Here is a 14,130-nt window from a genome sequence, read left to right as displayed (position 1 = left end):
GTCGTCTTAGGATTTAAAGTCTGAAAAAAAGTTTATCTCGTTTCGCATCAGTAGCTTCATAAACAGAGACCTATTCAAGCTACTTATTCTAAGTAATCTGATTAGTAGTATCAGACCAATCCCAAGATCACTCATGCGAATAAAAGCAAGAGATCTATTTTTCACTAAGTGAAATATAGCCGCGGGATTATACATCTGCCAAACATACAATTAAGTATATAGGAATGCACGTAGGGTAGGACATGCCAATGACTCCCCTCCTCCTGAAACCTTAATGTTCTTGAAATTTACTTTTAGGATGATCTGTGGATTCTGACGGACGATCTGACCAAGAAATCGAAAGGCTTATTCGCCTAGCCTCTGCCAACTTTGCTCAGAACAATAAATAACCAGGGAAACGTCGAAGCATAAACCTGAATGCAAAAATTATAGCCTACGGAGCGATTATCAGAAGTAGTGTCCGATATGGGTGCAAAACATGGGTTAAAAAATCTCATAATAGCAGAAAGTTCATTCGTGATCTTTGACAACGAATGTCTCTTTCATGTGCTACGTGTCCAGCGGCATGAGCGAGTATTCAGTTGTGAGATCTGCGAGCACTGCAAACAACAATACCCAGTCAAAGAAGTCAATTTCAGTCAATTTCAGGAAGGCATTTGACCAGATTTGTCATCTTACGGCAGCAAAAAACATGCGAGCAATGGGCGCACAGAATCGGTGTCTTGCATTAGTGATGAGCTTCCTTCAGGACAGAATGTAGTGTGTAAGTCCATTGTTTGAAGGTGACTTGATCTCATACTGGTCTAAACTTACCTGTGGAGCCCCTCAGGGTACAAGACTTGCTGGTTTCATATTTATCTCCCTCATCAACTTCCTCCTTCAGAATTTCGAAGAGCGACTCAAATTCGTCGACGATTTATCATTTGTCCTGAAATACCTCGTGAGAGAAGGTGTAATCGAACGTCAGTTCAGCGAGACCCTTCTGGCGTCCTTCTCTGAGGACTGTGAACGTTACAAGCTGACACTGAATGCAGATAAATCAATGATCCTCTGGTTTTGCCCCTTAAAACGTGATCTGGAATTCCCGCAAGTCCCTTTCCCTGTTGTTCCATCTGCAAAAATCCTCGGAGTCACATTATCGATGGACTGCACATTCACCGAACACGTGGAGAAGGTTATTAAGGCTGGCAATGCATCACTTCAGACCCTAGTCCTGATGCGCAGGTTTGGCTGCGACGCTCAAAGCCTAAAAAATGCCTATATTACGTATGTGAGACCTCTACTCGAATACGCCGTCGCTGTCTGGGGACCTTTTGTCCAGAGCACCCACTACCTTTGCGATGACCTTGAATCTTTGCAGAAACGAGCTGTTAACATAATCGTTGGTAACAGAAGTGACGACTACAACAAACTTTTGCAAGAACTGAACTTTGAATCTCTCAGCGACAGACGATTATCACTGATCATGTCCCTCGGCATGCACAGATGCACAGTTTGTATAACTATCAAGTAAGTTTACTGTAAATGAGTTCTGGCTCTTCATTCTCGGTGTGAAAAAAAATCTCCTCCAACTCATTTCTGTACTTATTGTTCACTTCTTGGTTGAGCCGGCCAAGTGATTTTGTCAGTACTTGTTCCATAGGTGATTATTCTTTGTCTACCCGTGAAAAGATCTAAAAGATTATGTTTATATCTGCAAAAACGTTCTCTGGAGCACTCGCACCTCGGTCCGGGTTTTTATAATGGGTGAGATGGGGGAAGATCATACTGGATAATTATATAAACTGTGGTTTGATGTACTTGAGATTTTGACCTGACTTTTGATTAAACTATTAATTTTTTAGTGACATTCCTCATAATCAGACCCAAACAAGTTTGAACCTTATGAATACAGAACAAAATAAAATTGACTTCAGAAAGTCAACGTGCTTCTGCTAGATCAGCAATTCAAGTCTCAAATTTCACATTTATCTCCCTTCACTCCCCCTTCGACTTAGAGGATGGACTTGTCTGACATCATGGGCGAGGTGGAGTTATATTTCATCGAACACGTGTAAACCACAATATGGTGTCATAGGTTTACTTCTTTTACCCAAAGCATCATTTGGGGTGGCTATTAATCCGTAAGAGGGTAATAGAGAGGCTAAGAACCCAAGATTTGATTGAGATTACGTTATAAAAGGAGTAAAAAAAACAAAAACATTGGGGATTACTAGACAGTGACCAGAGTAGGAGCATTAAAAAAAAGTGGGATGGTTGGGAAGAGCTCACCTGGTATCTTGAACTCAGCTGCTTGATGCAGCAATTGGTTTGTAACGGCTGTATAACTTGGTATATCTCATTTTATTATCTTGAAAAGGTTCAAGGACAAGGCTATAAATGATATAGTCATTTTCTATTATAACTGCATTTGCATTAGTCTGTGGCTCACTACTAGGGCAATTTTTGGGCAAGCTGTCTTACCAGCTTATTCCTTTTACTTACTGAACTGGGCTATCTTGACCTACCATCACGCAGAAGCCTTGCCTTCGGTGGCTAGTTAATGGAAAAGAAATAAAAAAAAATAAAAAAAATATATTTGTCATTTGCGGAATACCTTTTAACTCAAATGAAATACGAAAGCTACTTGAAGTGTGCATATTGCTTGTACCGTTGAATGCGAGATTTACATAGCATAAAAGAATAAACACGATTTCTCGTTGTCTGTTTTTTCATTATCATTTTCTTGTAATAAATGTCTTGTTTTACTGTTTTATAGTTTTTCAAGGCTCTGTAAATTTGTCAAAGGATAAAATTTATGGTATCAGTCATTGTGAGCACAAAATTAATTTATTTTATTTTTTAGGTGTCTCTTGCAGAAACTTTGACGAGCCTCCGTATTACCAATGTGGTAACTGTCCCAATGGGTACGCTGGTGATGGAATCACTTGCAGTGATTTAGACGAGGCAAGTAGTATATTAAAATATGCGTTTCTTATAAAGAAAAGAAAAAGGCGATAACAAGTGGGTAAATGGAGAATTATCAAATAATAATCACATTCTAAAAAACGGAAGCTTATGTAAGGTGTATCTAGCTGGAATTAAAATTCTCCTCAACAAAACTCATCTTTAAGAACGTTTCTAACATATATGACGTTTGTTACAAAATGAATTGTAATGTATGGTAGGCAATGGAGAACCTTTGTTAGTCTGTTGTAGCTGAAACCTTAACGAAAAGAGTTTATTTATATAATGCATACATCAAATTATCAAAAGAACATTAAATTATTCTAATTCAAAGTATAGACAATCTTAAAAATGTGAAAATAGCATTAAAATATCTCGACTGTAAGATTCCCTTTTCTTCGTTATAATATTTGGGCAACTTCAAAGTACGTCGCTTTAAAAGTACAACGATTCATTGAACCTACAAAAGATTATGTCCCCAGAAAATTGAAGCTTGAATCGGAAGACTAGAACCTTTGAAGACTTCGCCCATGGGTGATTACTTGCATAATATATTTTAAAAAGGGAAGGTTGAGCCCAAGACCGTATCCAGGTGGGATAGGGGGTTTGAACCCCCCCCCCTGAAATGTTTGTCTGGCTCCTAAAAATGTAACAAAATGAATATAAACAAATGTTTGGTATGTTTTTTAAAGATTTTTTTTTACCTATGTTTCATCGCATCCATAGGACGTTCTACACGCCAAAAATTGTACCCGCAAAAATTCCGTCCATAGAATTCGTCGCTCACCTGCACGCGTAATTTTCCATGTGTAAAATCTTGAATTCTTCTTTGGTGCAGCTTCCCATTGATGCCATATTCTGTGGGTTCAATTTTGTGAAAATTTCCATTGATTTAATTTTCTTTGGCTGTAGGTTAATTTTTCGAGGATTAGTTTTTTTGGACGCAATTTTCCAAACAATTTTAAAAATATCGAAGTTTTAATAGCAATTTATGGTGAAACAAAATCTCCTGGGGGAAAGAAATTCGACAAAACGGACAAACGATTAAATACGAAAGAATAAACAGACAAACGATTAAACATGACCGAATCAACATACAAACGGACAAAATTAAATATGATAACATCGCACTTTTTTTGCAACGATAATAATTACACTTTTTGTAACAACACATAAAGCGATTACAAGCTGTTTGATGACAGAGAGAAAAAAAAAGACTTTTTGAATGGAAGATGAGACGAAAGACACGTTGTGTGATAAGGGAAACTACGATGGTACTCTCTGCAATTAAATAAAAAAAAAACAAGTTTTTTTAACTGAAAGTAAGGAACGACGTTAAAACTTAAAACGAACATAAATTATTCCGTATATGAAATGGGCTGTCCCCTCCTCAACGCCTCGCTCTTTACGCAAAAGTTTTTTATTGTTTAAATAAATAGAGTTGTGATAAAGTCAAACTTTAGCATAAAGAGCGAGGCGTGAGGAGGGGACAGCCCCCTTCATAAACAGATTAATTTCTGTTCGTTTTAAGTTTTAACGTTGTTCCTTACTTTCAGTTAAAAAAACTTGTTTTTTTTATTTAATTTTTGAACGTTTTTAAATTAATGCAGGTTTTGATTTTGGCTCACCGTACATAAATAATTAAAACAAAATTTGAATTTTAATTTTACTTTTATTTGGTTAAATGGCTTTCTCGAAACTTGTTTAATTTTATTTACAAACGTTTTTATTAGAAATAAATATATGGAAATTAAGAATTAACTTAAGTAACGAACTTCTATACTAATATATTTTCTAATAGCCTATGTATATTAGGGGCCTCACCCCCTAATCGATAACTCGCTCTTTCAGCTAAAGTTTGAATTTGTTTCCAATTCTTTAAAAATTACCCCTTAATCACAATCAGTTGATCAGTTGAAATCAGTTGAAAAACTTGGTGTTTTTTACTTAATTTCTGATCTTTTTCTTTAATAATGCTGGGAAATCCGGCGCCCCCTTCATAGCAATGTCCCTTCCTCCATGAAAACTTCCTTCATGGAAAGATCCTCCCATATAAACCCGGCCCACGCACCCCCCACCTACCAGAAAAAATCCCCACTGAAAACGTCTGTATACTTCCCAATAACCAATACCATATGTTAACATTGGGTAAAGCTCATAACTTTCAGCCCTTCCCCCGGGGACTTGGGGGGATTAAGTCATCCTAAAAGACATTGTTATCATATTTTCGACCATGCTGAACAAAATGGCTATCTCAAAATTTTGATCGGAGGACTTTGGGAAACCAAATGAGCGTGGGAGGGGGCCTAATTGCCTCCATTTTTTGGTCACTTAAAAAGGGCGCTAGAACTTTTAATTTCAGTTCCAATGATCCCTCCCACGATATTCTAGTACCATTGGGTCAATACGATCACCCCTGAAAAAAAAAAAAAAAAAAAAAAAAAAAAAACACGCATCCGTGATCTTTCTTCTGGCAAAAAATGCAAAATTTCACATTTTTCTAGATAAGTGCTTGAAACCTCTACAGTAGGGTTCTCTGATACGCTGAATATGATGTTGTGATGTTCATTAACGTTCTATAACTTTTAGGGGGTCTTTCCCCCTTTTTTCTAAAATCAGCCAAATTTTCTCAGGCGTGTAACTTTTGATGGGAAAGACTAAACTTGATGAAACTTATATATTTGAAATCAGCATTAAAATCTGATTCTTTTGATGTATCTATTGGTATCAAAATTCCGTTTTTAGAGTTTCGGTTACCATTGAGCCGGGTCGCTCCTTACTTGCAGTTCGTTACCACGAACTGTTTGATTACAGATAAAAAGAATACCGACATTGGGTCCAATGATGAAAAAACAATCCCAACTATTGTAAGGAGGTAAAAGCTATGGCAGAAGCGACGATGACTCTATATTCTTTTGGCAAATCTTCTGCAAAAAATTTCTGACTCTAGTGGGGACATCCGAGAAGAATTTGGATATAAGATATATTGCTACGGTACTTTATGTGTGACTAAGCCGAAGACCCGGTGTTTCACATTTGCTTAAAAACAGACACAACAAACAAAAGGAAAATAAACACAACAGAATACACAAAAGAAACACTAAGGATGAAGAAAACGAGAGGAAAAAAAATACAAAAGTGTGTCACTTTAGAATTCTCCTTGACTGCCGTAATCATGACTGACTATTGTGTTTTATTTCATTAGCATTAATGAAATTTCACTTCTCTTGTACTTACCGGATTCTACACAAGTACCGTTTTTCATTTTATTCGGGACTTGGTGTACAAATTGGCATGTTCACGTCTGCCATATCTCCTTGACTGCCGTAATCATGACTGACTTCATCCTATTGTGTTTTATTTCATTAGCATTAACGAAATTTCACTTCTCTTGTACTTACCGGATTCTACAAAAGTACCGTTTTTCATTTTATTCGGGACTTGGTGTACAAATTGGCATTTTCGTGTTTGCCACATCTCTGTGACCACCGTAACCATGATTGACTATTTGACTTACATTTCAGATGTCACCTCTTTTAACGTAATAGGTATGGATTCTTAATATAGAAGTATAGTTTCATGGGACCATAAACATATGCATGCCCCTTCGCGAGCAAAGTGGCTGCATTTGTGCGGGGTATCTGCCAAGATTATTCGACAAAGCTAAAAAAATTCATCGTAGATCCTGGGATCGTGAAGAATCAGGAGTGGGAAAAACTGCAATCATATCCATAAGTTTGTTATGGAAAGACGTTTTTTATGCGTCTGCTTTGATTTTCCATTGTCATGTGCTACATATGCTAATCTGGGATCATACTTTGGCTAAGTGACTATCATGATAATTAATGATTGTAAGAAAAAGTTAATAACGCTATAATGAATGGTTCGACGACAAGCTATGTCAGGTTTTGACGCAAAAGGAGCGAACATCCTTTTTTTCGGTAAAAAAAAGAATATGTTAATGCTATTATTCTGTTCAAAACATGTCAAAGGTAACATGATCCACTCATTTATAAGTTACTAAATGTCCTAAAAAAGGGAACATTTCAGAGACAGGTCTGTTATATTCAGCAGCTTTAATAGCCCTGTCGTTTCTGCCTTTAATTTATTCTGAGGAGATTACCTACAGGGAGATGTTTTTTTTTTTCGTCATTTCGTTAATTTGTCATTCCAAATATGTTTGGCAACAAAAAAGGGAACAAAAGAGACTGACTTTTCAGGATTTTGTTTCCTTTTACGACTGATAATTGAAGAAACTGCGCTTTCTTGAAATAGTTGCCTCAGAATCATTGTTTGGTATCAGATACGTTTATTGCCTTTTTAATATATATACATATATATGGGGGCAGTTGCCCCCCAAACAATTTGGAGAAAAAATTTTTTAAGTAGCCTCTAAACTGTTGCTTGTTTTTAGTTCTAACTTCGTTCTTTACTTTGAGCAGCTAGTTTCTTTAAGTAATTCATCCTCATTTTGAATATAAAAAATGCGACAAACAGGATTCCATAAATTTCCTTATATGTCCCACATTGGTATTTATACAAATATACCGCCTTCGAAACCTTATCATATAGTAAAAAGTTGAGCCTATTTAATGGCAAAATTGCGAAAATATACTATACTTCCTGTTTCACCACGTTTGCTAAGGTCAAATCGTTTCCCCTGATAGGTAAGGGTCTTTTATTTCCTAAAAATTTATCACTTCAGTATAAGACTTTCTTGTTTTAAAACTTTCAAAAATGGATATGAATACACCCTCTACATCTGGAAACAAGACAGACATGGAATCACTGAAAAACAAGAAATCATTGAAAACAAGAAATTTTATCATTGAAAAACATGAAAATAAATCATCGAAAAAGAAAATAAGACCTAGTGCTTTTTTATAATAATATTCGTACTTCGGCTAGATAGATCAAATCGGTTGTAGTTCAGTCACTAAAGTTAGTAGGGGGAGGGGTCAGCTCCAGGAATCATTTAATTGTTTAATTTTTTTACTTTTAATATCTAAATCAAAATTCCAATATAGCTCCATATTCTCTTAATCAAACAGTTTGTGGTAACGAACTGTAAGTAAGGAACGACCCGACTCAATGGTAACCGAAACTCTAAAAAACGGAATTTTGATACCAATAGATACATCAAAAGAATCAGATTTTAATTCTGATTTCAAATATATAATTTTCATCTAGTTTAATCTTACCCATCAAAATTTACGCGCCTGAGAAAATTTGGCTGATTTTCGAAAAAGGGGGAAAGACCCCCGAAAAGCTATAGAACCTTAATGAAAATCACACCATCATATTCAGCGTATCAGAGAACTCTACTGTAGAGGTTTCAGGCTCTAGAGGAAAAAGGGGGAAAGACTCCCTAAAAGCTATAGAACCTTAATGAAAATCACACCATCATATTCAGCGTATCAGAGGACCCTACTGTAGAGGTTTCAGGCTCCTATCTACAAAAATGTGGAATTTTCCATTTTTGCCAGAAGAAAGATCATGGATGCGTGTTTATTTGTTTTTTTTCTTTTCCCTAGGGGTAATCGTATTAACCCAGTGGTCCTAGAATATCGTAGGAGGGCTCATAGGAACGGAAATTAAAAGTTCTGGTGCCCCTTTTAAGTGACCAAAAAAATGGAGGGCAACTAGGTCCCCTCCCACGCTCATTTTTCTCTCAAATTCACCCAATTAAAATTTTGAGATAGCAATTTTGTTCAGCATAGTCGAAAATCTAATAAATATGTCTTTTAGGATGAGTTAATCCCCCACAGTTCCCGGGGGAAGGGCTGCAAGTTATGAACTTTGCCCATTGCTTACATATTGTATTGGTTATTGGGAAGTATACAGACATTTTCAGGAAGGACTTTTTTTCTGGTGGGGGGGGGGGGCTGAAGGAGGGAGTTACTCAGCCGAATCTTTCCGTGGAGGATGTTTCTTTGTGGTAAAGGACATTTCTATGAAGGGGGCGCCGGATTTCCCAGCATTATTTAAAAAACGATCAGAAATTCAATTAAAAAAAAACAAGTTTTCTCAACTGAAAGTAAGAAGCAACATTAGAACTTAAAACGAGCAGAGATTATTACCTATATGAGGGAGTTCGCCCCCAAGTCAATGCCTCGCTCTTTACGCTACAGTTTTTTTTAGTGCTTTCAAAAGAGCTATCTATTCAAATTAAACGGCCTTTGTGATTAAGGAGTTTGTGAATCAAAATTTTTTTTAACTTTTAACTTAAAGAGCGTGTTATTGACTATGGGGAGAACCCCCCTCATATACGTAATAACATATACGTAATAAAAAAAAACAATAAAAAAAACAAGCGATACGGCTCAATAATAATAGAAACTTTTAAAAACGTAATTTTGATGTCAATAAATGTTTCAAAATATTGGGTATATAATACTGCTTCCTAATATGTAAATTTTATTAAGTTTTGTATCTCCCATCGAGGGCCACAAGCATGAGACAGATTAATTGAATTTGTACGCCGGTAAGGCGCATCCACTAAAAATGAGTGGATTTAATGAAAAACCAGCCGTCAGATTCAGCGTTTCAGAAAACCCTATTACATAGGTTTCAAGCTCATATCTGAAAAAATCTGCAACTTTGTATTTTTTGCCAGAAGAAAAATATACGAATATAGAAGATAGTTACGTAAGTTAATTTGTAAATTACGTCAGAAATAAATTTAGAGACAGCCATTTAGCAAAAGAAAAGTAAAAATTTTATGCAAATTTTGTTTACTTATTCAATGACGGTGAGCCAAAATAAAAGCTGCATTAACTAAAAAACGATCAGAAATTAAATAAAAAGAAACAAGTTTTTTAAACTGAAAGTAAGGAGCGACATTAAAACTTAAAACGAACTGAAATTATTCCGTATAGGAAAGGGGCTGTCCCCTCCTCAACGCCTCGCTCTTTACGCTAAAGTTTTTTAATGTTTTAAAAAATAAAGTTGTGAGAGAGTCAAACTTTAGCGTAAAGAGCGAGGTGTTGAGGAGGGGACAGCCCCTTTCATATACGGAATAATTTCTGTTCGTTTTAAGTTTTAATGTCGCTCCTTACTTTCAGTTTAAAAAACTTGATTTTTTTATTAATTGTAACTGAAACGAATAGTGAGCTCTGATAACGTCCTATTCCTTGCGTTATGGATTTACATATCCAAAACGTTTTTCTTTCTCGTTTTTGTAATTTGTTCTAAGAGCTGATTTAGATCTTAGCTCCAGCGTTCGTCACTAAAAACCACATGTATAACTCCTAAGTTTATGTGTATTACTTTTTTTTCTTATTGCTCCGTCTTTTCCATTTTTGTATGACGGGTTTTCCAATAAATAATAATAATAATACCCAACCCAGAAATGTAGAACTGCCTCTACGTACAATACCATGTTGGCCTCTCGCTATTTTCGCTTTTCTAAATGTTTCTTTTAACCAGCTCCAAAAAATAATTGACATAAGTGTGAGGAGGATTACTGCTGTTATTAGTCGCATTTCAAGCCACGCCAGTGCTACTCGTGTGACGTTTATTTCTGAATCACCATGCTGTATGAAATGTCTGCTGCACGTAAGATAAAGCGAAATTAAACAAAAGATGTATATTTTTCTCATAATTTGGAAATTTTTTTCCCACATACAGGCAGTACTAACCCATACTCTTTACCTATTGTTATCAGTTTTAATATGCAGCACTGGGAGACCGAGCTTCGCTTGGTGAAGGGAATTTTAGAAAAAAAATTCAGGGCCTCCCTACCCGTTCCGGAAATACTATTACATTTAACCAGTGTCAGGTCTTTTTAATTTTTAGTGGATGTTTTTTATGCTGATGGTAAGAATAAAATAATGCAAGAATTATTGCCGTATAAACAGCTTAATAATAACTGCAAATCTACGGCATCGTGTTGAATCATAATTTATCATCTATACGTAGCCACTTACATAAAGACAAATTTCCCTTTTTTAAGATGCATCGGGAACAAAAAAAAAGGTAGCATAACAATTTGCACAAATATTGTCCCACTAAACCAATTACCCTTGAAGATGACCCTTGATGATAAAGGAACGATGAAACTTTGAAGCCTACTAGAGCATAGGCTGTAAAGGTAAACGGTCTTGAAATTTGAAATACCTTGATTTATCTTTTGTTTTCTGTGGGCATAATGCCACTTTCCGAAGGCCCGTACAACCTTTTTCCACTAGTTTGACTTATGACTTTACGTTACAATTTGTAATCTTGCGGAGAAAGTGTTGTCCGTAATTTAGGCAGTGCCAAGTAGACTCGATCTCTATGGGGAATTTTGCTTTAAGAAGCTGTATTTTACGCTGTGAAAAATAGTCATTGAACCTGCTGTAGCCAAGTATCGAAGACCTATTGCTAATTTAACACCAGGCGAACTTGCTTTCCTCAATTTTTGTGTCCTTTTTGCTTCTTGGAAAGCTTATCTTTCAAAATTCCAGGGTCCGAATGCTCCTTCATGGTATATCGATTAAAGTTAAAGAAATCGACGGCATCACCACTTACCAATATTTCTTGCAGAAGATAAGGTAGATAAGATAATATTTATTGCTGAAAAACGGCTATCACAAGCCAAAAAGGGCCGAATTCGCACTTTAGCGTCAAATAAAGCGAAAAAAGAACAACAAAAATAAACAATCAAACAACAACAGAAAATTATAAAAGAATCAATGTCAAATACGTAAAAATGTAAGAAACAAAAACAAATTAAACTCATAAAATTAGAAGGCCAATGTCAAGTCAGCAAAAATGCCAAAAAAAACGAAAACTCGTAAAATTAACAATGGGATAAAGACAAGTTAAAACAAAAACATAAGTTAGTTAGTGACTAAAGAACATAAATAAAAACCTCCAAATTTGCAAAATGGGCATTGAAATTAATAACTATGAGGTAAAAAGTGAGTGAGGGGGGGGAGGCTGCAGAGATGCACTGATTGAAAATGTCAACTATGTAAGGGATAAAAGTTCTTCTACATCTTTCAGTGCAAACTCTTATTGGGGCAAGAAGAGGAATTTTTGTTGACATAGAACGTGGGAGGCGGGGTTAAAGCGGTGAATACTGACCAGGAACAAGAAGTTGTTCGAGGGTTATGAAGGCCTTTGCTCGTAAAACGCAAGGTAATTTTTGCTCTCCTTTTCTTAAGGGTGTCAAGATTAGCTCTCCTAAGAAAGGAAATATAAGGTACATTACCCTCATTGAAAATAATTCTTAGGCACCTTTTTTGGACTGCCTCTATTCTCTCCGACAATTCAATGGAAATGCCAGGATGCCAAACAGGACGTACTCAAGGGTTGGGCGTAAAAATGACAGGAAAATCTTCAAAAAGTGCGATTTAGGGCATTTTAATTTTTTAAGGAGTTTAAGGAGGGAAAATGCGGCATTTGCACGTTTTAAGATGTCATTAATATGACAGAAGATTCTGCTGACTGAAAGCATTTTATCTTCGTTTGGTAAAATTTGGACAGACCCAGTATATCCTTTGCATTGAAAGCCTTTACGCCATCGTTCCACCACTAGCCATCCTGTTGCAATAGCCATAAAATCAGGACCTCGAATCTCCATCTCCATTCCACACCTTTAATTTTTGAATAGCTTAGTTATGATCATTACGATGATAGTACATGACAATCCTGATCGTTTTGTGGATTTTACGTTAACCTACTGCGTAACGATCTTTTTTAACCGTGAAAAGTTGTGCTTACTGCAACGCCACTTAACCACTATCAATTTTCAAGTTTCAAACTTGAGTCTTATTTCAAGAAGCTTCAGTCTGAAAGGTAGGCGTGTCAATGAAGCACCTTAGGCCTTAGAAAATCCTCTGTCCGCTTGGCCCAAATTACTTGCTTATTTACTTACTAAATTTTGCTAACGTTTTTACATTAATACTTTTCATGGATAAATTACACAAAAATTATTGTATTCTGCGTATTTAGATCTATCGTAAAAAGTCGATTCTTTTAATGTGTGTATTCTTATCAAAGTTCCATTTTTTATGGTTTCAGTTTCTTTTGAGATGGGTTGCTCTTTACTAACAATTCTTTACCGCGACGTTCTACCAGCCCCTAAGCCCCAACGGCTTGCATTCAAGTTTAATTTTGTATTATAATTCATCGAAAATGATAAGCAGCCCTGAAAAAGCGCAGCCTAAGGGGTGCGCTTTTTCTCAAGAGTATGACGAGTGTGTTTCTAGCAAATATTAAAAATGATTCTTTGGGTTACTAGTTTCATTTTTATTCATAAGGGGCTCTTTGATTTTTTTTGGGGGGGGGGGTATCTTAAATGCTGGGTGTCTACGGGTCAAATTTATTCTTCTTTATCACAAAATTCCAGTAATCGCAATTGTGCGGGAGCACGATCCCTTAAAAAGATAACTATAGCTTTCTATTTCCGTTTGAATTCACTCCTCTTATATACTTTGAGCACTTGCTTGATACGAGTACTCATGGGGAGAGCAAACAAACAAATAACCACACATCCATGACTATCATTCTTATGGAAAATACAAGATTTCGTATTTTTGTACACAGGGGTGTACAATCTCCACCTTAAGGCTGAAATCTAATGGTGTAATTCTCATGACGATCGCCTCTGTTTTGGGAAGTTTTTTTTCTTTTCTAACATTACGTATATTCTTTATTTTTAGGTTTAATAAATTCTACAGATTCAGGATCACGTTAAAATTAGATTTTTTAAATGTGTAAACGTATATTGTTAGAAAACTTGTGCTTTTTAGATCCGCAGTTACTCTGTGCTTACAGTTCACAATGCATAGAACTTTTTCTTCGAAATATTGAAACCTAATTATCTTTGTAGTGCACTCTTGCCAGGCCCTGTGACTTCCGAGTTCAGTGTTATAACCTTCAACCTGGATATAGATGTGATCCCTGTCCAATTGGCTTTACAGGTCCACCAACTCAAGGTGTTGGTGTGGAATATGCACGTGCAAATAGACAGCGCTGTCTGGATGTAGACGAGTGTAGTATACTAAACGGAGGATGTGTGGATAATTCTATATGCACAAATACTGAGGTAAAATGATTAGTAAAATTTTGTTCGTCCTCAGATACGTAGTAAATTAATAAATATGCAGTAAAATACAGTATATATATATATATATATATATATATATATATATATATATATATATATATATATATATATATATATATATATATATA

General features: G+C 35.8%; 1 protein-coding gene across 1 annotated transcript in view; it reads left to right on the top strand.

Annotated features, from left to right (window-relative positions):
• The window catches only part of LOC148946825 (cartilage oligomeric matrix protein-like), a 262,924-nt gene that overhangs the window by 161,984 nt on the left and 86,810 nt on the right, over positions 1-14,130 (top strand). Inside the window, exons 10-11 of the mRNA XM_089096438.1 lie at positions 2,846-2,946; positions 13,766-13,981. Of these exons, the coding sequence (XP_088952564.1) occupies positions 2,846-2,946; positions 13,766-13,981 (317 nt within the window). The remainder of the gene's footprint in view (positions 1-2,845; positions 2,947-13,765; positions 13,982-14,130) is intronic.

Source organism: Artemia sp. Qi Xiang Cuo, chromosome 11 (assembly GCF_049724085.1).
Source record: "Artemia sp. Qi Xiang Cuo chromosome 11, ASM4972408v1, whole genome shotgun sequence".
NCBI classification, from domain to species: Eukaryota; Metazoa; Arthropoda; class Branchiopoda; order Anostraca; family Artemiidae; genus Artemia; species Artemia sp. Qi Xiang Cuo.
This window is presented reverse-complemented; position numbering and strand designations above follow the sequence as displayed.